The sequence below is a fragment of the Chiloscyllium plagiosum genome, chromosome 9, assembly GCF_004010195.1.
Source record: "Chiloscyllium plagiosum isolate BGI_BamShark_2017 chromosome 9, ASM401019v2, whole genome shotgun sequence".
Taxonomy (NCBI): domain Eukaryota; kingdom Metazoa; phylum Chordata; class Chondrichthyes; order Orectolobiformes; family Hemiscylliidae; genus Chiloscyllium; species Chiloscyllium plagiosum.
Genome location: NC_057718.1, coordinates 102,594,851 through 102,622,503, shown reverse-complemented (window position 1 = coordinate 102,622,503; position 27,653 = coordinate 102,594,851). Strand labels below are relative to the sequence as shown.

The 27,653-nt window shown below is 38.5% G+C and overlaps 2 protein-coding genes across 5 annotated transcripts in view; one reads left to right on the top strand and one right to left on the bottom strand.

Moving 5' to 3' along the window:
- pno1 (partner of NOB1 homolog) overlaps positions 1-8,897 on the top strand; it is a 10,649-nt gene extending 1,752 nt beyond the window's left edge. For both annotated transcript variants that reach the window (XM_043696661.1, XM_043696662.1), the window contains 6 exons: positions 374-523; positions 2,241-2,324; positions 4,009-4,069; positions 4,814-4,931; positions 6,989-7,059; positions 8,671-8,897. In XM_043696661.1, coding sequence (XP_043552596.1) covers positions 374-523; positions 2,241-2,324; positions 4,009-4,069; positions 4,814-4,931; positions 6,989-7,059; positions 8,671-8,738 — 552 coding nt within the window. In that variant the 3' untranslated portion in view covers positions 8,739-8,897. The remainder of the gene's footprint in view (positions 1-373; positions 524-2,240; positions 2,325-4,008; positions 4,070-4,813; positions 4,932-6,988; positions 7,060-8,670) is intronic.
- Positions 8,898-9,340: 443 nt separating this feature from the next.
- LOC122553113 (calcineurin subunit B type 1) overlaps positions 9,341-27,653 on the bottom strand; it is a 69,901-nt gene continuing 51,588 nt past the window's right edge. For 2 of the 3 annotated variants that reach the window (XM_043696664.1, XM_043696663.1), the window contains 4 exons: positions 23,843-24,019; positions 14,754-14,813; positions 13,573-13,757; positions 9,341-11,254 (listed from right to left, as the gene is read on the bottom strand). In XM_043696664.1, coding sequence (XP_043552599.1) covers positions 11,207-11,254; positions 13,573-13,757; positions 14,754-14,813; positions 23,843-24,019 — 470 coding nt within the window. In that variant the 3' untranslated portion in view covers positions 9,341-11,206. Of the gene's footprint in view, positions 11,255-13,572; positions 13,758-14,753; positions 14,814-23,842; positions 24,020-24,206; positions 24,253-27,653 lie in introns of those variants that run through there. The other variant, XM_043696665.1, reaches the window with a different exon arrangement.

The following is a 27,653-nucleotide window of genomic DNA, read 5'->3' as shown; positions in this document are numbered from 1 at the left end:
CCTCCCCCCCCAACCCCAATTCCCCGCCCCCCCACGCCTCCACTGTTCTTGATTGTTAAGGGGTCAAGGATTTCAGACAGTAGGCAGGAGAATGTGGTTGAGAAATGCCTCAGGTGTGATCAAATGGCACAACAAACTCAATAGACGCCTCCACTGTTCTTGATTGTTAAGGGGTCAAGGATTTCAGACAGTAGGCAGGAGAATGTGGTTGAGAAATGCCTCAGGTGTGATCAAATGGCACAACAAACTCAATAGGCCAAATGTTCTTATTCTGCTCCTCTATCTTATTGTCTTTCTACTGATCCATTAAAGGGATGACATGGTGCTTTTCTAAGTTTACATTAATCCTGAGTGATATCCATTTTTCTTTTAGGATGGCAAGGATGAAATTCGCAAAGTAGCTGTACCTGCACACAGATATACACCTTTGAAAGAAAACTGGTTGAAAATCTTCACCCCAATTGTTGAACACTTGCAGCTCCAAGTGAGATTTAACCTGAAAACCAGAAATGTTGAAATCAAGGTAATTACACTGGGATCTGTACTTACAAAAGGAAATAAAATGTGTCAGTGACATGAAGGGCTGTACCAGCTCCTGATTTAGGTGTTTTGTTCAGGGCAGGGGCTAGAATGGATCCATTTCCTTTCTATAAACCTGGTTTTGCATAGATAGGCTTTTCTATAACAGAATGGTAGCACTGAAACAGACCATTTGGCCCATCTTAACAGCACACCTCATGTTGTTCCTCACCTTTTTCCCGGTAGCCGTCCATATTTCTTAAAGTAATTATCCTGTGCTGTTTTGAAAGCCACAGTTGAATTAATTTCTGTCACATCTGAGCAATGTATTCCAGAACCAAACCACTCACCTTGGTTTCAAGACCAGAATCTAATTCTTAATGTTAAAGGATTTCTAATGTAAATTATTTATAAATGCACTCCAGTCCTTTGCAGTATAACTGACTCACTTTTAGGACCAGAGGGCCTAGTGTCTGATAAGGAAGAATTTCTTGAGATTTGAGTCCTTGGGACTCCGTGTCACAGAACTGTGGGGGCTGAGTCCTTATTTATGTTTAAGGTTGTGATAGATTAGTGATTTTTGGGAAGATTTGTAGCTCAGGTTGAGGTTCTCGATGTAAGTTTGCTCGCTGAGCTGGAATGTTTGTTTTCCAATGTTTTGTCATCATATAAGGTAACGTCGTCAGTGCTATGTCCTGCTTTCTATTTGTGTTTAGATTTTCTTTGGGTGGGTGATGTCATTTCTGGTCCTTTTTTCTCAGAGCAAGGTAATTCGGGTCCAAATCCATACTTTGAGACAACACATCCATCCTGGGATAAACCAAACACACACACACAAGAATTCCTTGAAGTATGGCAATCCAGCCAGCACTCTATCAACAAGCACATTAATTTTTGACCCCATCTGCCTTCTCTGAGGAAAAGGCTAGAAATGAGATCAACCACCCAAAGAAACCTAAACACAAATCGAAAGCGGGATATCCACTAGCACTTCACTGGAGGCTCACTGATGTGACCTAGTATAGTGACAAAATGTTAGAAAACAAACCTTCCAGTTCAGCGAGCAAGCCTCCATCCAACTCAAATAGATTCTTGGTCATTTGGGGAACCAAAGGTTATGTACAAAATACAGGAAAGTGGACGTGAAGAATGTCAGATCAGCCATCCACCTGATGAATGGTGGAGCAGTCCCGAGGGACTGCTAGTCCACTCCTGCTCTTCTTCCTTATGCTGTTAAGGGAAATTGTATTACACCTGCTTTGAATTGAGCAGAGACCTAGTCTGTCTCATCATGTGGTTTAATCAATTTCACTATGGATCTAGACGCCTGGGCTGATTCCAGGTGGTAGTGTGTTATACATTCAATCTGGTTTGGTTTGTTTTTGGTCAATGGTACATGATAACCTTTGAACAGATGATGTCATAACCTTTACAAAAGCATCACATGACAAATGCTGGGAACATTAAATTAAAAGCATGCTCAGCAAGTCTTGCATCATCTATGGAAAAGAATGGACTTTATGCCTGTGCAGATTCTGGCAGAAATGTCACATTCTTTCGCTCCACAAATTCTCTCTGATCTACTGACTATTTATCATTTGCTGCTGTTTTGTAATCTTTGTTCTGTGCTTGTTTTGATATTATTCATTAAGGTACTAGCGAACCTGAGTGCTTGACATCCATAGCTGTTCTGTAAAAGTATTTGTGCAATTCTTTGCCAGACTTGTAAAGACACACAAGATATAGGTGCGTTGACGAAGGCTGCAGACTTTGTAAAGGCTTTTGTTCTTGGATTCCAAGTGGAGGTGAGTTCATGCACTGAGGGTGGTTAATGCTAAATATCTTGCAGTGAAGTAACATGTACTCCTCTTCAATTACCAATAAATACCAATGTTTTGAAACAGTACTTGTTTAGAATAGAGGTTGAATGTTGTTCAGTCAGAAGAAGCGATGGTGTCATGGTGTTACCACTGGACTAGTAATCCAGAACCCCAGCAGTTGTGTTCTGAGGGTATGCATTTAAGTCTGACTATGGTAGATAGTGACATTTAAATTCAGTTACAATCTGGCTTAAGAAGCTAATGGCTCCCATGTAACCTCTGTTGATTGTCATTAAAAAATTCACCTGGTTTACGAATGCCTCTTAAGGAGGGTCTGTATAAATATGAACCACAGCAGTGGTTGACTCTTAACTGTCCTCCAAGCATTAATAGTCAGCAGCATCTACATCCCATAACTAATTTTATCTAACTTATCCAAACCTTGCATTGATCAGTTATCTGAATGAAATACTCCCCGCCCATGGTGTTCAGACAATTAAGGTTGCCCTGTATTTGGCTTTCGTGCCATTATAGTTTTATTATCCTTTAAAGTATCGAGGTTTGTTGAAATTCTATAATGATCAATCGCATTAACACGGGGGTGGCTTAGTGGTTAGCACTGCTGCCTCAGAGTCAGGGACCCGGGATCGATTCCAACTGTGGGTGATGTCTGTGTGGGTTTCCCCTGGGTGCTGAGGTTTCTTCCCACAGTCCAAAGATGTGCAGGTTAGGTAGATTGGCCATGCTAAAGGTGTGTGGGTTAGGTGCATTAGTCAGGGGAAACATAGAGTAATAGGGTAGGGGAATAGGTCTGGGTGGGTTACTCTTCAGAGCGTTGTTGGGCCAAGTGGCCTGTTTCCACACTAGGAATTCTATGACACTAGGTGTTGTATTAGTAACTGATCTGCAATGAGAAGCAGAAGGGAACAGTTAAGAATTGTGAAGGCCTAGACATCTAAACTTAAGGAAAGCCTTATAAAGATACAATTCAGGATTTTTTGTGAAACTAAAAGTTCTAATGGTGCAGTTTAACATTTATCCACAAAATTGGACCCTTAACAGGAAATGGTTTAATGCATTCTTTGTCCAGCAGAATGCAAAACAAGGTTTCATGTTTATTCCATCTTGTGGGAAGATGGTGGCATACTGGCAATGTCAGTCGACTAGCACAAGGTAATGCGATATGTTCAGATCCTACCACAGCAGTGGGAGGAGTCTAAATTCAGTTAATTAAGAATATGAAACTACTCTTGCTAATGGTGACATTGATTATTGCCATCAGTTGTTGCAACAATCTATCTGGTTTATTAATGATACTGGTCACTCCAAGCCTGAAAGTGATATAACTGTGGAGATGGGTTTCAGTAGCAGTAGAGATAATGTCACTCGGATCCACAACAGTGTGGTTAATTCTTAACTATTCTTTGTTGAAAGACCATCATAAATGGGCAGTAACTACAGGCCTAGCCAGTGATACTCCGATCCCATGAAAAATGGAGACACAAATCTATAGTGTGCTAGAACAGAGACATTCAATCTTGTGCAAGTGGAATAGGCAAATTGAATCTTGATTTAGCATCTTACTCAGGAAATTCAATCTCTAGTTATGCATTTTTTAATTGTTAAACTTGCAGTGCATAAAATTCACTTATTTTATCTATTTATATAGGATGCCTTAGCATTAATTCGGTTGGATGACCTATTCCTAGAAACATTTGACATTACAGATGGTGAGTTTATTATGGCTGTTGTTTCATCGGTATCAAAATTGATTTTGACTGTGATAAAGTTATGGCTTGTTAACTTGGTTCTGTCAGGCATTGCTGGAACTCCATTATATATTTATATTAACATCCCGAAAGGTTCAAGGGTATAAATAGTCATAAATTGACTTACAAAGAAATTTTGGAGGGCTAGAAGTAGGTTTAGGAAAGATCTTAAAATAATGAAAGATGTGGAGAAGTATGTGGTGGGAGGCGATTGATTTAATGCACAAAGTTGCAATTGAGTGAAGAATTGTTGGTGCTGAACGCTATTTTGAAGGAATGCAGTTTTTTGGATGTACTGGGGAATGCAAGGAGCCAATAGTAAGGCTGGAAGAGCTTTGTGAGGCTGTAATGCATAGTCATAAAAATGAGGAACATCTTTTAAATTGAAATTGATGGGAAAAATTTGGTTTTTAAATGAATGATTTTAGATAATTTGAAGTGTACAGAGGATGGCAGACTAGGGTCACTCAAATCTGGAAGTGACAAATGTATAGCGATGTGTTTTAGTAGCAGTTCAGCTCCACAGGCAATACTACCAATGGAAGGTGGAATTTGTTTTATGACAGTTGGGGGAAATCTCGGGAAGCCTAACTTCCTTTCAAATAGGAATAATCAATTCTCAACATCTAAACTTTTTATCTGGTTATGCATTAAGTTTGAAAGTATAAATAGAGACAACAATTCAGACTTGATTTCTTCCTCCAGTGAAACCATTAAAAGGTGACCACCTTTCCAGGGCAATAGGACGAATAGCTGGTAAAGGAGGAAAAACTAAATTTACAATAGAGAATGTAACAAGAACAAGAGTAGTTCTTGCTGACTCGTAAGTATACAATCATCTTGCTTTTTAATTTTCTCCGTGTGGGATTAGCATTAAAAGCTAAAACATCAAGTAAATGTTTTATTAACCAGCACCTATGCGACCAGTTGATCAAGTCCTCATAATTGATGTAAAAACACAGGCTAATAGAAACCTAATGCAGGGTAGACCCATCGCTGTTGTGCTTTATTTGCAACATAAATCACTTAGATAATAATGCATCTGTGCCGGCAGAGAGCCTTCTCACTAGCACCTTCAATTGACTACTCAGACATTGCAGAGGTTGCAATACTACAGTAAACATTTTGGTATTTCAGGTGTATAATTTTTGCTGGTTTATCGAGGGTGCCAGTTAAAACCAGGTTTGCTGTACCATTTCCTTAATGTTCTTGCTGGTGAAATCAAGTGATGCAGTGTGTTTTGTCTTAGCTGGGAGACATCCTGCATTTTGGATTGTGATGAATCACCTCTGGAAAATGCATAATAAGTAATTACAAGTATTTCATTTCTGTTGTACCTTGGCCAAGTTAAGAAATCCATAGTGGCACACTGGTTGAAATATAAGGATATGTTAGCATTGTGATGTTGGAAGCTAATCAAAACCAGTCTTCAACTTGCCAATTGTGCAAATTCCACTATTTTCACAAGCAAAAGAAGGGACATACCCAAGGTTACTACAGGTGGTGAGGGAAGAGATTGCTGTACCTTTGGCAATGATCTTTGACAGGAAAATTTGGCTGTCTGAATACAGAATTGGCTGGCCCTTAGAAGACAGGGTGGTAGTAGATGGAAAGTATTCAGCCTGGTGTTCCACAGGATTCTGTTCTGGGATCTCTTTATGATTTTTATAAATGATTTGGATGGGTTAGTAAGTTTGCTGATGACACAAAAGTTGGTGGAGTTGTGGAGGACTGTTGTAGGTTGCATTGGGACATTTAACAGGATGCAGAACTGGACTGATAAGTGGCAGATGGAGTTCAACCAGGAAAGGTGTGAAGTGATTCATTTTGGAAGGTGAAATTTGAATAGAGTTAAAGGCAAGATTCTTGGCAGTATGGAGGAACAGATGGATCTTGGAGTCCATATCGATAGATCCCTCAAGGTTGCCACCCAAGTTGATAGGGATGTTAAGAAGGCATATGATATGTTGACTTTCATTAGCAGGGGGTTGAGTTTCAGAGCCGTGAGGTTATGCTGCAGCTGTATAGAGCCCTGTTGCGACCACACTTGGAATATTGTTCAGTTCTGGTTACTACATTATAGGAAGGATGTGGAACCTTTAGAGAGGGGGCAGAGAAGATGTACCAGGATGCTGCCTGGACTAGAGGGCATGTCTTATGAAGAAAGGTTGAGAGAGCTAAGGCGAGAGGTGACCGGGATGATGAGACATAAATAGTGAATAGTCAGCCATTTCTGCCCTGGGGAAAGAGTCTATCATAAGGGGGCATAATTTTAAGGTGATTGGAGGAACATTGAGGGGAAATGTCAGAGGTCGATTCTTTACACCACGTAGTGGGTGCATGGAATGCCAGTGGTGGTAGTGTAGTGGAGTTAGGGACATTTAAGCAACTCTTGGATAGGCACATAGTAAAATGAAAGGTATATAGGTTAGTTTGATCTTAGAATAGGATACAAAGTTGGAACAATATCAAAGGCTTGTACTGTGCTATGAAACATCCTTTTTAAAAATGTACACCATGACTAATTTGGATATGCAAGAACGAGGACTGGAGCAGATGAATTATTAAACTGTATTGTATTTGATACTACAATACAGTAATGCTAGACTATAAGGAAGTGTAAATACGTGACTGAAGAATAGACAGTATATTTCAATGCTGGTTTCTTGGAAATGCGATCTAAGTTTGTTTTTCTCTGAAGACCTCTTACGAGACAGTGGTTTGAAATATACTACATGCTTTTCATTCTTATTAGCAACCCCCTTATTCACTTGTATTTTTTTTAGAATGCTAAATATAGCTGGAGACTAATATGTTGAGTTGAACATGGAGCTGACTTCCAAGAAGTATGATGTGTTGTGTGAATTATTGTTTTAATAGGAAAGTCCACATCCTTGGTTCTTTTCAGAATATTAAGATGGCTCGGACAGCAATCTGCAACCTTATCCTAGGTACGGTAGTGATCTTAATCTGCAAGCATTTGGAAACTAGCAACAAATGCATGGAATTCCTTTTAAAAAGTAACATCCTGTCAGCAGTAAACAATTTGGGGGAAAAAAAGTTTATTTCCTGTTGCATGATCATATTCTAAAGTGTCTGTTTTTGTGTTTTGCTTTGATTAAGTTGACTACTGGACCATAACTGGAATACACTAGTTTCTCAGAAGCCTCTAATATCTTTAGGAAAAAAAACTGGTCATTTGTAGGGTGAATAAGTGTTCCCAGTTGTCAAGGCTATGGAGGCCAGGTCATTGAGTATATTTAAGACAGATAGAAAGGTACTCAAGAACCAAGTGTTACAGGGAGAAAGTGGGAGAATGGAGTAGAGAAACAAATCAGCCATGATTGAATGGCAGAGCAGACGATGGGTATATGGCCCAATTTCTGCTCTTATCTTTATGGTAAGAATGAAAACCTGAATATTCTGAGCAAAGTCATCAATAAAAGCAGAATACTTTTTTGCTGGGAAACCAAATTCATATTAGCAACTCCTTTGCTGCCTAGCCTTATTTCAGTAAGACTATACATGGAGTTTATCCAGCATTACTTTGATCAATAGTCACAGGTGAGATGCCAGAAGACTGGAGGTTGGCTAACGTGGTGCCATTGTTTAAGAAAGGTGGTAAGGACTAGCCAGGGAACTACAGACCGGTGAGCCTGACGTTGGAGGGAATCCTGAGGGACAGGATGTACATGTATTTGGAAAGGCAAGGACTGATTTCGGGATAGTCAACAGGGCTTTGCGTGGGAAATCATCTCAAACTTGATTGTTACTTCAAAAAAAAACCTGAGGATTGATGTGTAGATGTGATCTATATGGACTTCAGTAAGGTGTTCGACAAGGTTCCCCATGGGAGACTGATTAGCAAGGTGAGATCTCGTGGAATATGGAGAACAAGCCATTTGGATACAGAACTGACTCAAAGGTAGAAGACAGAGGGTGGTGGAGGGTTGTTTTTCAGACTGGAGGCCTGTGACCAGTGGAATGCTACAAGGATCAGTGCTGGGTCCACTAGTTTTCACTATATAAATGTTTTGGATGTGAGCATAAGAGGTATAGTTAGTAAGTTTGCAGATGACAGCAAAGGTTATCTCCAATTACAATGGAATCTTGATCAGATGGACCAATGTGAGGTGCTGCATTTTGGGAAAGCATACTTAAAGGTCTAAGGCAGTGTTGCTGAACAAAGACCTTGAAAGTGAAGGTGGCATGTTGTCTTTTAATGGTCAGAGTACAGGAGTCATGTTGCAGCTGTATAGGACATTGGTTAGGCCAGTGTTGGAATATTGCATGTAATTCTGTTCTCCTTCCTATTGGAAGGATGTTGTGAAACTTGAAAGGGTTCAGTAAAGATTTGCAAGGATGTTGCCACAGTTGGAGGATTTGAGCTATAGGGAGAGGCTGAACAGGTGACCTTTAGAGGTTTACTCTCATACCAAGCAGTTAGGTTCAGGTTCACTTCAGTAAAACATCTTTGCATAATGTGAATGCCAACACTTATGTTTTGTATTCAATCCTGTCACTGTAGCTGTCTGATTTAATCTAATCACTTTTAATTACAGGGAGCCCTCCATCGAAAGTTTATGGCAATATCCGAGCAGTAGCAAACAGAGCAGCAGAACGCTTCTGATTATGCAATTCGTGTACAGTGATCTCAATGCACAACAAATTAAGGAACTGATTTGGGAGTATTTTTCTTTAATACCTATTTATTTTACAGAATATTTTCCCCTAGTGTACTGGCATTTACAAGTCAGGATTGAACAGAAATAAATTGTTCTACTTTGCACAGCTTGTTATCAGTTACCATGATCATAACTGCTTGATTGCTAAGAAATTAAACTTTTGTAGGTACTTTCATAGGTGTGATTTGGAACAGCATTCGACATCCATTTTTTCTTGGCTGCATCTTTTGTTTTTGTTAAGACAATTTCAGATGTATGTACTAGAGCTTAATGTTACAAGATGACTTTGCTCAGGCATAAGACCTCAGTCTACTGCAAACTACAGTAGATGAAGCAAGGCTTGGTTCAAGTTAGGAATGGACAAGGTTTCCAGGGAAAGATATCCTTTAAATTTCCAGTAAATGTTGAAAAACTCAGCAAGTCAGTGTAACAGTAGACTTGACATTATGATTAATTCTTTGGCAGAACTGGTCTAAGTCATACCAGACTCAATATTAACCAAGTTTAACAGAACTACTCTCCCTCAAAAGTAAGCTAATCAGACAAAGAAGGTTCAAATATTTTATTTTCAATGTACTTACAGATGAAGGTTCCAATAATCCCACAGCATATGATGCAACATGCAGAGAAGAAAACTCAACATTCAACATTTAACTGTTTTTTCTCCCCCCTACACAAACTAAAAACATTCCCACATAAGGAAAAAGATGTGTGCTCTACGTTGGACTGCAGTCAACTTATGCACAAGCAGTGGGAAAGAGCATTCCCTCCATGACTAACAAATACTTATGTACAAGTAAATTCACAGAAGACTAGATTCCCCTTGAAACAGAGCACATGGCAATTGACAGTGGAGCAGATAGAACTGGCTATGATTACGAACCATGCACTGATCCAGAGGAAGAAAGAGTATAGTTAGTGGAGTTCTTTTTCTTCAACATTTACCAACATTTGGCAACTTTTATATGAACATTGCAATTTATGTAAACGAGGAATATTTCAATCTACATGCAAAAGTTAATCATGCAAGGACACCAAGCACCTGGATCTCTCACACAAAGTCAGAGCCCAGCAGTGTGCAGCACTTAGCTGAAGGAACAGCAATGGGAGAGAGCTACATGAATGATTTGATCTTAGCACAAAGCAGTTTTGACTGCTTCCCTTTTCCCCATAACAGATTTTAAAATGAAGAGACTGGATTACATCAATTATAGAAAGTATTCTTGGTGTAAGTTTTGTTTTTTCCTTAATAACCTATCCTAGAAAGCCAAGGGGATAGTTTGAGGGAAAAGGAACTCTAAATACAGCGCATCGTATTGCACTTGAACAAACTGCAATCAGACAAGGAAGAATAATTTCAAAAACTTTAAAAAAATTACAACTTCACATGTGACAAGAGGATAACCAGGAGGTATAACTAACTAACTTTGAATGTAAAGTTTTCTCCTGAACAAAAGACCACATTAACAGATGCAGATTATTAAATTTCCCGTCCAAATACTGAAATGAACAGAACTGCATCTTTTTTAAAAAGTTTGAGTGTAATTGGGATATTTTGTTCTGAAACATGTCCCTGCAAGGTCAAAGTGTAGTTTAAATCTGGTGAGACTTCAAAAACAATGAATTCTGATAAAGTGTCTTACTCACCAACTTACCACAACAGTACACAAGAACATACCATAATTATCCTGCCATTTTACTTTGAAGCCTTGGCATCTACAATATGCTGGAGTAGTTACCAAGAGGAACTAACTAAAGAGACAGTTCCTAATAAAGGAACCCAAAATATGGAACATTCATTAACAAAATGTAAATAATTGTGACCAGAAGCAAAAATGTTCAAAAGTCAACATACCAAAACAAGAACAGTGAAAAAAACCCTGTTCACATAAACTATTTTTCAACCATTTTTAAATTTATTACCAGACATGAAATACATATAATGGGAAAGCAAATAAAAACACAATGTTATGACAGAAGTATCTTAAAATGATTTGTGTAATCCATGCTTGGCACTTCGTAGACTACCTTTTGTTTTATTATTTCAAATCAAGTCTCTGCATCAAGTTTTATTAAAGCCCAAACTACTACTTTTACATTTACAAAGCTATAGATATACTTCCTTGTTATAAAAGATGAGAATGAAATAAATAAGAATCCAGCCCCTTCCCCTTCTCCACCACACTGAGATGCTCCTTTACAGCTGTCCTTCAGACTTTTTAAAGTGCTACACTGGGTTATTGAGAGAATTGAAGTTCAATAACACTTAGTTGGCTTGAGGCTCATGTTGGAAAAAGTGGCTTCACAGAGAAAATACTTCCATTAAATACACAGAAAGCATTGCTGGACATCTTGAGCAGATCTTCAGAAATGGAGAAGAAAGCAGAAGTGTTGGGTAGAGCCTTGAAAGAGGTCACACATCAACAACCATCTTTTTGTGGATGTCTAGGCCTCCTACAACCTGGATGGGAAAGTACAAATGGTAAGTATTTGCCTCAGTCATTGGACGATACAGAGCAGCAAAACATGCAACATCTTGGATAATTAGGAGACAGGCTCTTTAAATCATCAATACATACAGTCTGTTCTGATAGAAAACAATAGTTCCATTCCTGTGCGATTCTGTGTTAAGAAAATCACATAATACCAGCACCATTTAAACCGATGGGACTATAATCACATTATAGCCAATACAGGTAAGTTCACATTCTACAAATTCTTTGATTGTGTTGTAGCCAATTCGCTTTGAAGAAACATGCATTATAGCAGAATCAATAGTACAAGCCAGAAACATATAACAACAGATATTGGAGTCCAAAATTAAAATTGCTATATCACCAGAGCATGTTAATATGAAAACTCCTATTCTTAACTAGCAAGATTTGAATAAAAGATTTCTGTTTTAGCAAGACCTCTGCATTAAGAAAATTGCAGTATATTGAACCATTTTATAATGGATTGCCACTGTAATCATTTCAATAAGAAAATCAAAATTCAGAAAATATTACAATATGAATAAGGAAGTCTCATTCCAGATTAGCCATAGATGTGTCTACACCAAACTAAATAGATTCTAATATGCCAAGATTGTGTTTCACATAACTGGAGTAAAGTTCAATTCCCATTTTGGGAATTATAGGTTCTTACTCTGTAGTTATATAACCAACAAAAGGTATATCCCTCCATTTTATTTTCTTCAATCCCACTGCTTTTGCGTTTCAAGCAAGATGAGCCTCATCTTAGCACTAACCTTCAACATACTGCAAGACAAACATTTCTTACATTTTGTACAAAGTCATGAATATCTGCAATTTATGTATTACAACAGGTCAGGTGGGCACAGCTGTCAGAACATAGTGACTGAAAAACAACTTGAGCTTCTCGATGGCTAGTGCAAATGCTCAGTCCACCTGTGCTGAGCTGGCCAAGAGTAGCCAAGGCAACAGTTTGCACTGCTGGATTGAGAACATAAATACACTTAGGTGCAGTGACACCTCAGCTGTCAAGTGTACACATTTGGATAGGGGAAGAGCAGCACTAGGCTCAGTTGCAGCTCTTGAAACAGCTGATACAAAAAAAAAATCAAACTAATAAAGCAAACCATTATGGCATCCGTTCACATTTTGACTATGCATCCACCGTTGGAGTATAACCTGTGTTCTGAGGAACCTAGGCTCAACATATGAAAACTGCATCAGAATGTTGCAGTAATACCACACAATCTACTTGTTCTGTCACAAACACCACAACCTTTTCCACTCCACCTTAATGACCCAATCCAGAATTCAAAGGCTACCAAATTCAAACTAACCTGCTTAGCCCTGAACAGCTGATATCATCTTGTGTTCAGGATGGCTGACTGACCTATTAACTCATCCATTTTCAGTTCAAAAACATCAACAAATGCATATGAAGGAGAATCCATTTTTGCTAAGGAAAGCTACCATTTAGCATCCAAAGCACCATCTGTGAGGTCTGATGTGCTAAACGTATAGGCCTTTTTCAGCTATATTTGGATAGTAATGCTCAGTATATGGATTGTTCCAAGCTACTGTCCTCATTTGTATTTACATCGTCTGGCAATGAAGTATATGATAAACTGGAACTGGCATAGTCTGTGTCAATTAACTGAGCATTGAACTGTGGACTGTTTCTCAGTGGCAGTCACTCCTGGAACCATGTTAGCAGGTGAGTACATGCCATTGCTGAAGACTATTTCAGTCAAGGAGCAATGGTGAATTTGAAGGAGAGGAAGCCTAGACACAAAGAATGTACTCAAACATCATTCCACATGGCTGGATCATGATTTAACTCTACATGCATCTCATGATTGAAGGGAAAGCCTCGCAGACAATCACAAATTTTCCCAGTGATAAATAATTTCATTTTTCAGCAGCACTGGTGCTGGAGAATGAAGTCTATTGTAAATTAAACTGCCAGGAGTAAGCTCCCCTTCAAATACTTATCAAGGTTGCTTTGGCTATGACTTGACCAAGCAGGAAAATGAATTTTAAAAAATTAAATCCAGTTAGTCAAATATTTCAATACTCCCAACAGCATTAAAATTTGACATTAATAAAACATTTCCCTGATAAGGTGTCTCATATATCAATAAAAGCATGTCTAATTTAATGGTCAATATTTAAAAACTTCTCATTTTATCTTTTATTAACAGAACAAATCTAATAACTTAGCAATGCTCTGTTCTGGCAAATTGTTCAGACAAGGAGGTACGCAAATGCTGCAGCATGTTGTTATCCAGAAAGCAGATTTACTTACTGCACAAAACTCTTCAAAAGATATTCTCCCATCTCCATCTTTATCTGCATTAATTATGGTTTTGTCTACAATTTGCTGTAGCTGAGTGTCTTTTAGATTGTTCCCCACCATCATCTTCAACACCTGGAAAAGCTCTCCATTAGAGATGTACCCATCCTTATCCATGTCATAGATGCGGAAAGCAACTGAAAAAGAAAAATAGTTTGAATTGCTGTTGCAGTCATGACACTGTAAAACTCAATTTTAAAGGTTTTACTTTAGGAATCTTCTAGACAATTTTGAGTTACTTTCACCTTTGGGTTGAAAATACATTTGAGCAGATGATCATTAATTCATAATGGGGGAAAATGCATTTTCTACCACATGAAGAGTAACAATATAAATTTCAAGATGTGTCTGAACATTTTTGAAGTATTCAGCTAATATTCATTTTAAAATAGTTTCTACGGCAACACAGTGGCACAAAGGTTAACACTGCTGCCTCAGCACCACGGACCCGGGTTCAATTCTGGCCTTGGGTGACTATGGAGTTTGTATGTTCTCCCAGAGTCTGCCTGGTTTCTGCCAGGTGCTCTGGTCTGAGCGAAATGCTGTTGGGAAACTCGATCAGTCAAATGACCTCTAATCTGCACTGTAGGGATTCTATGACTTAACTGACAACTTATATAGCACCTTTAACATAATAGTGTGCTCAAAGGTGTTTTGCAATAGCATTATAAAATAGTCAGATTAACTAAAGCTTGGGCAGAGAGGTTGTGTTTCAAACAAAAAATATCTTCAAGGAGAAAAGTAAAGGGTTAAGGAAGACACGGAGGGAATTCCAGAGTTGAGTTTCCTGGCAACTGAAAGTAAACTTGGCTATAACTTTAATAATGCTGCACTTCCTGAATATTATTACACAAGTGGCAGTCAAAATTATGTGTTCACATCCCTAGAGTTGGGCTTGAGCTCACTGGCTTCCTGGATCAGGGGAAAAGAGTACTTCTCACTCAGCTTAGGTCAATCAATACCCAGAAGGTTCAAAATTAAAATTAAAATGGAGTGGCTTTATCCTCTTTCGAACTTTAAATGGTTAAGTCCACAAATATTTCAATTACCTTCAGTACCAAACAATAAGCAATGCAGTCAAAGGAAATATGCATTAATCACTCAAAATTCAAGTACACTAAAATCATACTTACATCGCAATTTCTGTTCTTTATCACCTTTGACACTAAATTGGGAGACGCCTTCAATAAACTCTACAAGAACAATTCCATAACAGAGTTGGTTGATACTTTGAAACAACCAATCACAAAAGAAACTAATCATTTTTAAACAATAATCAAACATTGCATTCCAATTGTTTCAAAATGCTTTGTAAATACATGGTTATTATACTCAACATCCAAATTCAGGGAGTCTTCAAACTAGCATCGTATTCTAGCTAACTTTAACCCATTTTTCTCATTCACCTGTTCAGCGATGATATTTTCACACCTCAGGAACAGGTGAGACTTGAACACGGGCCTTCCAGTCCATGGTTCAGGACACTACCAGTGCATTACAAGAGGTTCCCTTTTGCTCACTAAGAGACCAGCTTTTACTTAAAAGGGTTAAACTGAATCTAAGTTTAACCCTTATTTTAAGGAAAGCTTCCTCCTTGGTGAACTGATAGCGTTCATCACACATTCACATATGGGTGGAGAAACATCTTGGAAAACTATTCCATGAAGAACAAATACTGCATTGAGTCCAAACTGAGCATGCATAAATTTATGCAAACAAATGAGCAACCAGTTTCTCATCTTGACTGCTTCACTCATTTTGACTGTTTCATGTGTTTTATCTTACCTTAACTATCAATTATGCAGATGGATGGTTATTTTTCATTGGAGGGTATAGAGTGCACTCTCTTGCTGAATCTCAGTAAGTTGTAGCAATGACAATAAAATACATCACACCTTCTGAAGAATGGCCTTTTATGAAAAAAAACTGTTGCCAAACATATCTGAAGTCCCTTTGCCCAATACGAGGAGAGTTTTCTGTATTGCACATTAACAACAGGGAGTGATGTCCTATTCCCTACTTATAACAATACTGTCTGGTTACTCGAAGTCTAATTGTCTTCAGCACTGCACAAACACAACAAGATATTAAATTTAAAGCCTGCCTTTGTGAAATTAAAATAGAACAATTATGCATTTCACAACTTTTTGAACAGAAAATATTTTAAAAATTGGTTGGATGCAAATTGATTCAAGGAAGCTCATTCTTAACAGGGGCTTCAGTTGGGTCCTATGCCACTCCAGAGTCCAGAGCCACCAGTCACAAACTATAGGCTGGGGAATGTACACTCAGGCCCTCCTGATTCCAATGGTCAAGCAGTTCTGCAGTCATTGGGCAAATTTGAATGCACACACCCTGCTGTTTACAAGCTGCTCCTCCATACACAACCTTTTCACTAAATCATATTAGCAGAACCACACAGCAGTGACTTGATTCTCCAACTAGAGGGTCTGATAGTTTGTAAAACAGTTAATTGTTACTGACAAAGCAAGCTTTGGCAAAGAACTACTGCCTTCAACCCAAGGAGGTGGAAAAAAAAACCATTTATTCCTGCTGTCCTGTCTTTTACACTTAAATTACAAAAGTGAAACAGTGACTGATAGCATCCAAATTAACTCTCAAACTATTTGACTCATTTTGTCAAACCTTCTGCAGGATGGTACGTTAGGATTTGAAACTTTTAGAATTATAATTATAGCACCTGCACATTTTGATGCTGCTTATGACTGAAGTGCAACATTTAATCTACACATAAGGCGGCACGGTGGCTGAGTGGTTAGCACTGCTGCCTCAGCACCAGGGTCCCAGGCTCGATGCCAGCCTTTGGTGACTGCCCGTGTGGAGTTTGCACATTCTCCGTGTCTGGGTGGGTTTCCTCTGGGTGCTCCGGTTTCCTCCCACAGTCCAAAGATGTGCAGGTCAGGTGGATTGGCCATGCTAAATTGCCCATAGTGTTAGGTGCATTAGTCAGGGGTAGATATAGGGTAGGGGAATGGGTCTGTGTGGACTTGATGGGCTGAAGGGCCTGTTTCCACACTGTAGGGAGTCCATTGTATTGGATGTGGAGAGACCACTTTAAACACGCCACACAGAACCAACAAACAAAATTAGAGGCAGAAAGTACCCTAAAGTTCAGACAAATTCAACAACTCATTTCAATTTCACTCACCCAATTCAACATTTCAAACTTTTCAAAGAATTGCAGAAGTCTTATGATGCAAAGCCCACTCAGTCCATCATGCCTGCATTCAAATCATCTAGTGCCAACCACCTGCTTTCTCACTATGCCCTCGCTTACTATTTTTTCTCCAATTAACCATCCAATGCCCCCCTGAATGCCCCAAATTGAGCCTTCCTCTACCGCACTTCCAGGCAGTGCAATCTAACTGCTACCTCGAGTGAAAATGCTTTTTCTCACATCACCCTTGCTTTTTTAGTCCATCAATTAATTTCCAGACCTAATAAATACACTAGCTACTCAACATTTCTCCCAGTTAAAAATGCTGACATCTTTTTGAGGAGGAGTTCAGGCACTGGTTTTGTTCAATATTCAGTCAAAATATAAAAACGAGTCACTGAGTATCCTCCACTCCAACCAATCCCTGCTGACTCTATCAGAAACAATCTAGTCCCACCTGCCTTTGCCTGGGCCATATCCCTCTAAACACTTGATGCTCATGTATTTATCCACGTGTCTTTTAAACATTGCAATGATACCTGTATCCACCACTTCCTCTGGAAGTTCATTCCACACATGAACCATTGTGTTTAAACAAAAAAATTGCCTATGTCTTTAAAATTTCTTTTCTCTCACCTTGAAAAATATACCCCCTAGTCTGGAAATCCTCCACCTTCAGGAAAAGACACCTGCCATTCACCTTACCTATATTCTTCATTATTTTATAAGCCACTATAAAGTCACCTCTCAATTTCCTACATTCTAGTGAAAAAAAGTCCCAGCCTATGCAGGGTCTCTCATATCTTAAACCCTTCATTCCTGGCAACATCCTCAAAAATCTTGTGAACCCCCTCCAGCTTAATAAAATCCTCCTATAACAGGGAGGCTAAAACTGTGCACACAACTCCAGAATAGGCCTCAATAACATCCTGTAGAACCTCCACATAATATCCCAAACTGCTACTCTCAAAAGGAGTGAGCAATGATTATCGTTAACCCTATTTTCAAAACTATTGCATATACTCTCTTTGCCTTCCTGATCTGCCTCTTAGGAATGCCCTGACACTCTTTATATTCTAAACATTATGTTGGAGAGCTGGCACAGACAAGGAGCTAACAGGTTCTTATTGCATCATACCAATTCTGTGATGCAATAATCCAAGATTAAAGATAATATAACACTACATCAGTTACCAATTTCTGAAAACATGAACTCAAATGTAAGTTGCAGTATCTTGGTGCCTGTAAAACCAAAATGTTATAACCGGCATTTATGTGGTAGTTATCCAAATTTTTCAAGTACATACAAGTTGCACTTGTTGGAACTTGAATACTTAAATTGGTATAAATATTAGTAGCCACATATTCACATGCGGGGCTCTAATCTTTGCAAACAGAATTAACAAGTCCACTTGCACCTTTGCAGATAAACAAAAGCTTATGGGCCAAATATTCCCTTGTGTATTTACCATGGCAATACCTTGACCAAAGCAGAGCTGCCTGGTTTAAGTTTAAATGAAAGGTTGGTAGTTAACTATTCCTTGGCATATTCTCTATGGTAACACCTCTAAGAATCAAATTCCATGTGCCAACCAAACAATCTTCTCATACAAGGTGAGATGTTGCCCCGAGATTTGATACTCTTGAGATTCTGTCCTAATGAGGGCAAGATGAAAAACTTCAATAGCATGTCTCTTTGACCAAAACTAAGCTTCCGTACTTCTAAACAATTAAATATCAGCTAGCTCAACATTTACATAATTCCAATGCTCAAAATACCATGTCAACTATATGCAAAATTCTACCTAAGATGAAAGATTCCAAATAATCCATAACAACGCAAACTGTAGCCTCGCCTGTGGATAAGGGAAAGAAATGTATACAGTGTAAGTAACTGTCTCAAACAAAGGGAATGTCAAAGAATAAGACAGATCCCTCAGAGCCCAAGTGAACCAAATTCAGCATATGACTAATTACAGCAACTGATGAGCTCATCACGGACAAAACCTGTACAAGCCCTTTGGGGCCATGTTTTTCAAATTTAAGCCAAAGTGTTTCTTGCTTTGAGCATGCCTGTAACAATGTTAAATACTTTAAAGAAAACCACTTTTTTCAAGTACTTATACCAGATATTCATTGAAAAGGAGCAACACCATTCCCCATTATGGAACTGAAACAGGACAATATATTAGCAGTTGCAAGGTTTGTAGCTCAGGTTGAGGTTTAGGGTGTAGGTTTGCTCGCTGAGCTGTAGGTTTGATATCCAGACGTTTCATTACCTGGCTAGGTAACATCAGTGGCAACCTCCAAATGAAGCGAAGCGGTTGTCTCCTACTTTCTATTTATATCTTTCTCCTGGATGGGGTTCCTAGGGTTTGTGGTGATGTCATTTCCTGTTCATTTTCTGAGGGGTTGATAGATGGTGTCTAGATCTGTGTGTGTGTTTATGGCGTTGTGGTTGGAGTGCTCTAGGAATTCTCTGGCATCTCTTTGCTTAGCCTGTCCCAGGATAGAGGTGTTATCCCAGTCAAAATGGTGTTTTTTTTTCATCCGTGTGTAGGGCTACGAGGGAGAGAGGGTCGTGTCTTTTTGTGGATAGCTTGTGTTCGTATATCCTGGCTAACTTTCTTCCTGTTTGTCCTACGTAGTGTTTGTGGCAGTGCTTGCATGGAATTTTGTAGATAACGTTGGTTTTGTCCATGGGATGTACTGGGTCTTTTAAGTTTGTTAGTTTTTGTTTGAGTATGTTGGTGGGTTTGTGTGCTACTAGGATTCCGAGGGGTGGGATGGTTGCTGGTGTAGTTAAGTATTTGGTCAGTGTTTGTCGGTTTTCTGTATACGCAGGTTTGTAGTCCTCCGTTGTCCTCTCTTTTGACTGTGACGTCCAGGAATGAGAGTTTGTTGTCGGTTTCTTCCTCCTTGGTGAACTTTATGCCTGTGAATGTGTTGTTGATGATGTTAAATGTCTCTTCTATCTTGTTTCATTTTGTGATGACAAAGGTGTCATCTACATAGTGGACCCAGATTTTTGGTTTGATGGTTGGTAGGGCTGTTTGTTCTAGTCTCTGCATTACCGCTTCTGCTATAAATACTGATAGCGGAGATCCCATGGGTGTGCCGTTGGTTTGTTTGTAGATTATGTTGTTGAAGGTGAAAGTGGGTGGTGAGGCACAGGTCCACTAGCTTCATGATGTTTTCATTAGCAATGTGATTGATGGTGGGGGGGGGGGGGGTGAAAAACCAGGAAATGACATCACCACAAACCCCAGGAACTCCATCCAGGACAAACACATAAATAGAAAGGAGACAACAGCTTCGCTTCACTTGGAGGTCGCCACTGATGATGTTACCTAGCCAGGTAATGAAACATCTGGATATCAAACCTACAGCTCAGCGAGCAAATTTACATCCCATATTAGCAATTTCACATCTCAAAAGCTCAATCATCCAGGACTGTCAGTCTGCAGAGGCCAGTCATCTGAAAGTCAACAGGGAAGCAGATAGTAAAATATAAAATGAAAGATTTAGAGGGATATGGGCCAAATGCAGGCAAATGGGACTTGTGCAGTTTTGAAAATCAGGTTGGCATGGATGAGTTGGCTGAAGGGTTTGTTCCATGCTGTATACCTCTACGATTTTAGTACTGGAATAGAAAGTACAGAATTTCAAGTTTAAAAAATACAAATAGAGAAAGACTGCACATGTGGCAACACCACCACTAGGTTGAGCGTCATGCATGCATGCACGCACTAAATCACAATATCTATCCTGAACTACTGTGCAGGTGCAGGAAAAAAAAAGAGGGACTAAAAGAAATACAGGTGTGTCATTTACAGATCAAGCAGCACCTTGTAAGTAGCACAATGCACTGCAGTACATCTTAGATAATTGTTGCCTTACAAATTACACTAGCTCATTTAGGATTATCACACATCAATGGGTCCATTATACAAATACCACGACAAGCCTGAGAAGTTAAAAAAAAAAATCTGATGCTGCTTGTCCTTGGTTTGACATTGTCATTGCAATCTGCTTCACTAGTATGGTGTTACTCTCCTGGAGACATTCCTACCTCCTCAGTTAAGACAATTTATACCAAAATAGATACTACAATGTTAGTATCCTTCAGTAGAAAATTCAGCACAGCGTTACAGAACTGGCTCGAGGTCACCATCTTGAATGTTTTGGAAACATTCACAGAGAAAAAAGGAGAACAGGACGAGTACACCTGAAATATTTAAACATTGACTTGCATAAAATTGTTAGCAGTATTACCTTAAGAGGTTTAAAATGTTTTCACCACATTTAGTGGAATTGTTAATGTGGTAGGTTTATTTTTTCTTTAAACAAGTCCATCCTAAAAGAGTTTACCCTAAATGTAAAAGTAACACTTAGAAGCACTAACTGCAGCAATTTCCTCAAACATCCATTTTTAAAAAAGGACCTCAAATAAATTCTGCCAATCGCAACCATATTTTCACCCACGCCTCAACCAAAAGGAAGACCTGAGCCTGCACCTTTGAGTGAAAGTTGCTTGAAGCAAATTAATTTCTCCTCTATGTTATAATAATGGTACTTTGCTGCATTCATATAGTAGGATAGAATAAGTTGATAAGTTTAAGACTATATTCAACATCCTTATGGAGATGGTGAAATGCAAACCCTCACCATTTATTCCTATGGAATCACCTAAGCATTTCATTCAGCAAACGTCAGGACTCCCAATGTAATATCTATTGCACCTAACATTCCAAAATTAACAAACATTCTGCCAGATGATGTAGCAAATCATTCTAAACTATTTACGGTTTAGAAAATGTCAAACAAAGGCAGGCTATCCCTTGCTGTGCGTCAAGCTCAGATTATTGAGTGTTATTTTTATAACCATGGAAGTGGAGCTTTACATTACCTTCAACTAAATCCTATTCAAGGTCTCAGGGAATTACATCAAAAGACTTCACATGACCAGATGGGAGATGAAACCAGCTTAAGGCTGATGCAAACTGACTATACTTGTCAGTCACATCTCAATCTGGGTAGAAATCTAACACTCAGAACATAATTTTTTGGGAGAAACTGGCTCCTTTTACAATCGTAAACTACTTGAGTAATTTAAGTCAATTTGTATTAAGGACTTCTGAACTAAAACTGTACTTCTAATACCTGTCCTGAAGATAGATTTATTCTTAGAAAAACAAAAGACACTATTCATTCCTTTAAATCTAGGAAATTATAGGTAAAGGAACATTTGTGAAATGAACTTAACAAGTTGAGACAAAACAACTGAAGAAATATTCCATTAGTTGCATCAAATATAAACTTGCATCAATGTCTGATAAACAATTCTTAAATTAGCTGAATTGATCTCTAGACATAAATAAAAGATAAAAGGTCCCATAGTTCTTTCTGGATCATAGGGCTTCCCTCTTATTACACAGAGATAACTGGTGATTGTTTAACCCAAGGATCACCATACGTCAGGCAAGGGGAGTGTTTGAGAAAGAGAGCCCTTCATGGTAACCTCAGAGTAGGAATTGAATCTACACTCTTGGCATTATTCTGCCTTACAAACCAGCGTGCAGCTAACAAAGCTAACCAACCCGAAATAATTAAAGCACAGGCAAATATGGTTTACCGAATCAGTGACATATCTCTTGGCATTTGCACAATTTCAGGCATGGTTTTAAAAAAATTGTTTCTATTAAACTGTATTTGAAGTAATCACAACGTTTATGTTTCAATCATTTGAACAGAGGAGCCAAGTTGAAGCAAGAAAGTTTCCCCTATGGAATACAACTATTTTTTGATCCTGAAGAGCCCCATCTCCCAAACAATTTTTAATCTATTTTGAGTTTTAAAAAAAAAGTTTAATCTTCAGAGTTTTAACTTGATTGTTAAAGATTTTAAAGTTTCCAATGATAAAACCTAATACATCTACAATCAGTGTTGAAGCAGTTTGTTCATTTTTCTATTTTTTAATTAGCTTTTATCAAACAAAATCTGATTTGTTTTGTACATCAAATTATAACTCGATTGCTACATTGCAAAATATAGGGAAATGAAATAGGGATGTTGATAAAATAGGCATGGTTAAAAATTGGTATACTTCACTTGAAATTTAGCAGCTCAACTGTATAAAATTGATACACAGATTGGAACCTTTTGAAATCGAAGGTGCAATGCTGAAATTACCAACATATTAAATATTACAAATTCAATTTACTCAAATCATACAAATTTAATATAATTTTAAAGGATATCCAGAAAGCCCATCAAATATTCTTGGAATAGGTGATAAAATATTAAATACTGTCCCAAATCCATGACTTTCCCAACGGCTATGTTTAAAAATTCAGATACACTAATGTACTTAACATATATAGAACATAGAACAATATACTTGGTAACTAAACAATTGCACTCGTACTAAAAAGATGCTTTTGATTTTGTGGCACATTGAATTATGTGCTTGAGAACGTATTAATTCTATGGAGCTCTGTTAATACATACTCATCTATTTTAGTACTGAAAAATGTGCCTTACAATACAATTTTGACAAACGATAAATTAAGCTTGAATCCTTATTAGTATATTAAGATTCAATACACAGCTCACATTAAAGGGTAAATAAAAGTGAAGATGAATCATTGATGAATTATCACCATTTCCCTAACATTAAACACCTTGCTTCAACAGTTGAATAATTTAAATTTGGAATTTCTAGTTTAAGGTCTGCAGTACAAATTCTCCAAACCAGATTTTCAAAATTAGATGAATAATATGTTTTATCTTCTTAATTTCAGTAAGCACATTTTCCTATGCAGAAAATTCTAAACATAATAAACCTTTCTTGAGTAATGTTAACAAACAACTTGAATTTATTTATTAAGCAATGCAATAATATAATTTTTACATGAACACTTTATATTCATAGGTTTCCTTTTAAAGAGCAAGCAGAAATGCAGACACGAAACTAAAACTTTTTGAAAATTAAACATTTTGCTCAAAAACGTTTTCAAACTTAATTGCTGAAAAGGACCTTACCTTTAAAGTCAACTTCACCATTTCCATCGGTGTCAAATATATCTATAACCCGTTGCACTAGAGGGTTCTGTTGCAACTCGGGTAGGGACATAAATTCTTCTACACTCAATGAGCCAGAATTGTCCAAATCCAGTTTCTTAAACCGCTTTCCTAGCCGTTTAATCTCATCAGCATCAACTGAAAAAATAAAATCGGTGTATTAATATCTTTTGCATACAACGCTGTAACCACCAAAAGGAGTTGGAAAGTAGCTCCATTTTCTTCACAAAACTATAGGATGGATGAAGATTCAAACTCCAGGTATACAAATGTTCCTCTCCATGCCAATCTAAATTCAGAAGTAGCTCTTTAACATGCTGCTCACCCAGGTTCTTGCTTGCCCTGGCCTTAGCCATCTTGATCCAGTCTCTGCTGGTGCAATGCTGACAGCAGACCCAGACAATACATTGGTTACTAACTCCAAGCTTCAGTCGATTGTCATATGACCCAGCTGCTACAGAGATTAATCAAATCCTTGTTCTATCCAAGGAGTTGAGGAGTCTGGCTTTCGTGCATTTGAGCGAACAAAAAGCCAATTAATCTTTAGCCAGTGCAGGTAGAGATTTGGACATTGTTTTGTTTAATGATTGAATGGACTTGGTGCTTTCAGATCAAACACACCATGACAGCTTCTATACTTTAGACACTTTTGATTCCATGTACAAGAACAGTTTGGACTGTATATTGTTCAAATCCATAGCCTTTCACAAACAATAGAAGGAAGCAACATCTAAAATGAAACATGAAAAATGAGACCATGGATTGACCAGACATTTCAGAACAGATACAGGCTGTTGGAGATACATGACAAGCCATGAAAACCTAGCCCCACCCCTCCCGTCACCCCTCATGCAAGAGGAGGGTGGTCCTGTTTGGAAGACAAGAGGAAGTGAAGGATCAGGGATGTTTCAAACAAAGAAAACATGCTCACCTTAAGATATTAATTATATCAGCTGAACACTGAGGAGATCAAAATAGATTATGCAGTTACCCTCACATATGTTTGTTTTAATGGACTGATGCACTCCCTTGCACATTTTGTTGATTGAAAAATATCTAAAAAGAGATATTTAAAATGGAGAAGCAATAAGGGTTAAGGACAATTCGACCCTCAACCCTTGACAGCTCTCAGTAAATGACAAATTCCAAAGATCCCACTAAGCTCACAGCAGGAAATTGCGCACAACAGCAAAACATCTAGTCGTCAATCATTCAAATGGATGTGGTGAAGCTCAGCAGTTAAGAGGTGCGGCACGGTGGCTCAGTGGTTAGCACTGCTGCCTCACAGCACCAGAGCCTCGGGCGACTGTCTGTGTGGGTTTCCTCCCACAGTCCAAAGATGTGCAGGTTAGGTGAATTGGCCATGCTAAATTGCCCATAGTGTTAGGTGCATTAGTCATGGGTAAATGTAGGGGAATGGGTCTGGGGGGGGGATTGCTCTTCAGAGGGTTGGTGTAGACTTGCTGGGCCTAAGGGCCTGTTTCCACACTAGGGAATCTAATCTAAGACCAATAGCCAGCAAATTGTGCCAGTTGATATAAATGATATATCTTGCTTCAACATCAACTTCTATTACAAAACCATACAAAAAGGCTAAAACATGACATGATAGAGAAACATTTGGAAGTGGCTATGCACTTTGAAACAAAAAATCCAACTGGATAATTTATGACATAAGCCTCTGCAACCAGATGGCAGATGACACTAAGATGGATGGAGTAGCAGATAGTGAAGAGGACGTTCAGAGAATACAGAAGAATATAGATAGATTAAAGAATTGGGTAGAGAAATGGCAAATGCAGTTCAATCTGGGCAAATGTGAGGTGATGCATTTTGCAAGACTCAATTCAAGAGCGAACTATACAGTAAACGAAAAAGTCCTGAGGAAACTATGTAGAAAGATCTGGGTGTTCAGGTCCATTGTTCCCTGAAGGCGGCAATGCAGGTCAATAAATTGGTCGAGGAGGCATACAGCATGCTTTCCTTCATTGGCTGGGGTACCGAGTACAAGAGTTAGCAGATCATGTTACAGTTCCATAGGACTTTGGTTCAGCCACATTTGGAATACTGAGTACAGCTCTGGTTGCCACATTACCAAAAGGATGTGGATACTTTGGGGAGAGTGCACAGGAGATTCATTAGGATATTGCTTGGTACGGAGGATGCTAGCTATGAAGAGAGGATGAGTAGAAAGAGGTTGAGGGGGGAACTGATTGAGGTCTACAAAATCATAAGGGGTATAGACAGGGTGGATAGCAGGAAACTTCTTCCCAGCGTGGGGGACTCAATTACTAGGGGTCTAAGCTCGAAGCAAGGGGAAAAGTTTAGGGGAAATATGCGTGGAACGTTTTTTACACAGTGGTGGGTACTTGGAACACATTACCAGCTGAAGTGGCAGAGACAGAAATGATAGCATCATTTAAGATGTATCTAGACAGATACACGAATGGACAGGGAGCAGGGGGATACAGACCTTTAGAAAACAGGTGACAGGTTTAGAGAAATCTGGATTGGCGCAGGCTTAGATGGCCAAAGAGCCTGTTCCTGTACTGTAACATTTACTTTGACTGGAGTAACAACTACAAAATCATAAGGAATGCAGGACACTAAATGATTCTTACTCACACCATTGTTACAAATGGCTAATATCATTCAAGCAAATTAAAACAAGCAGTTGACATTAGCAAATTTGACTAGTTACCAGTCCTGTCAGAAATAGTCGACAATCCAGATCCTACTAGGGAGGATGAATATTAGAATCTCAAAATCCTTTTGAACAAATAATATTACAGCCATACTCAAAGTCCTTTCAAAAACATTCAAGCATTCCAATAAGATTGTTCATAGTAGCAGTGTGCACAACAGACTCTAACCTAACACCTTTAATGCATTATCTGAGCTGAGATGTCACTTTTTCTTCATACTGATAAAACTTTTAAGTTATCTCAGGACTATGACTTGAAAGTAGTTCTAGGAATTACACATTAAATCAAATCGAAACCTACAACTCCATTCTCAGTGATTAAAGACTTAACAGCAATCGAAGTTTGTTTAAAACACCGCATCAGTTGTGTGGTACTTTTATCTTTTACTATAAATTCTGTGCGTTATGATCCTGCCCCACTAGTTACCTGACAAAGGAGCAGTGCTCTGAAAGCTTATACTTTCAAACAAACCTGTTGGGACTATAATCCAGTGTTTGAGAAAATTTTTTTTTTAAAATCAAAAACTTTGTCCACCCCAGTCCAACTCCAGCACCTCCACATCATTGTCTACAAGATGCATTGCAGAAATGCACCCAGGTTCCTCTAATACTACTTTACAAACTCTCAATCATTGATTTAAAAAAAAGGAAAGGACAATAGATACTTGGGAACACCACCACTTGCAAGTTCGTCCAACAAACCACTTACCAACCTGATTTGGAAATATGTCAATATTTATAATGTCAAATTGCTAAAACTCAGCACCGCCCGATCATCCAACTCATTCCTTATTCTCACTTCCTCTTCATTTTCTGTGACAGACTCCCCACATTCCAGGTGAAAACAAATCTCCACATCTCAGTCTTAATTGGCCTACCCTCAGACTGTTAGATTTCTATGAGATACTTCATTATTCTAAACCCCAGTGAACACAGTCCTAACCAATCCACACTCTCTTCATATGTCAGTCTTGTAATTTCAGGAATCTGTCTGGTAAATCTTCATTGCACTTGCTTCATCGCCAGAACTTCCGTCCTCCGATGAGACAACTAAACCTATGCTCAATA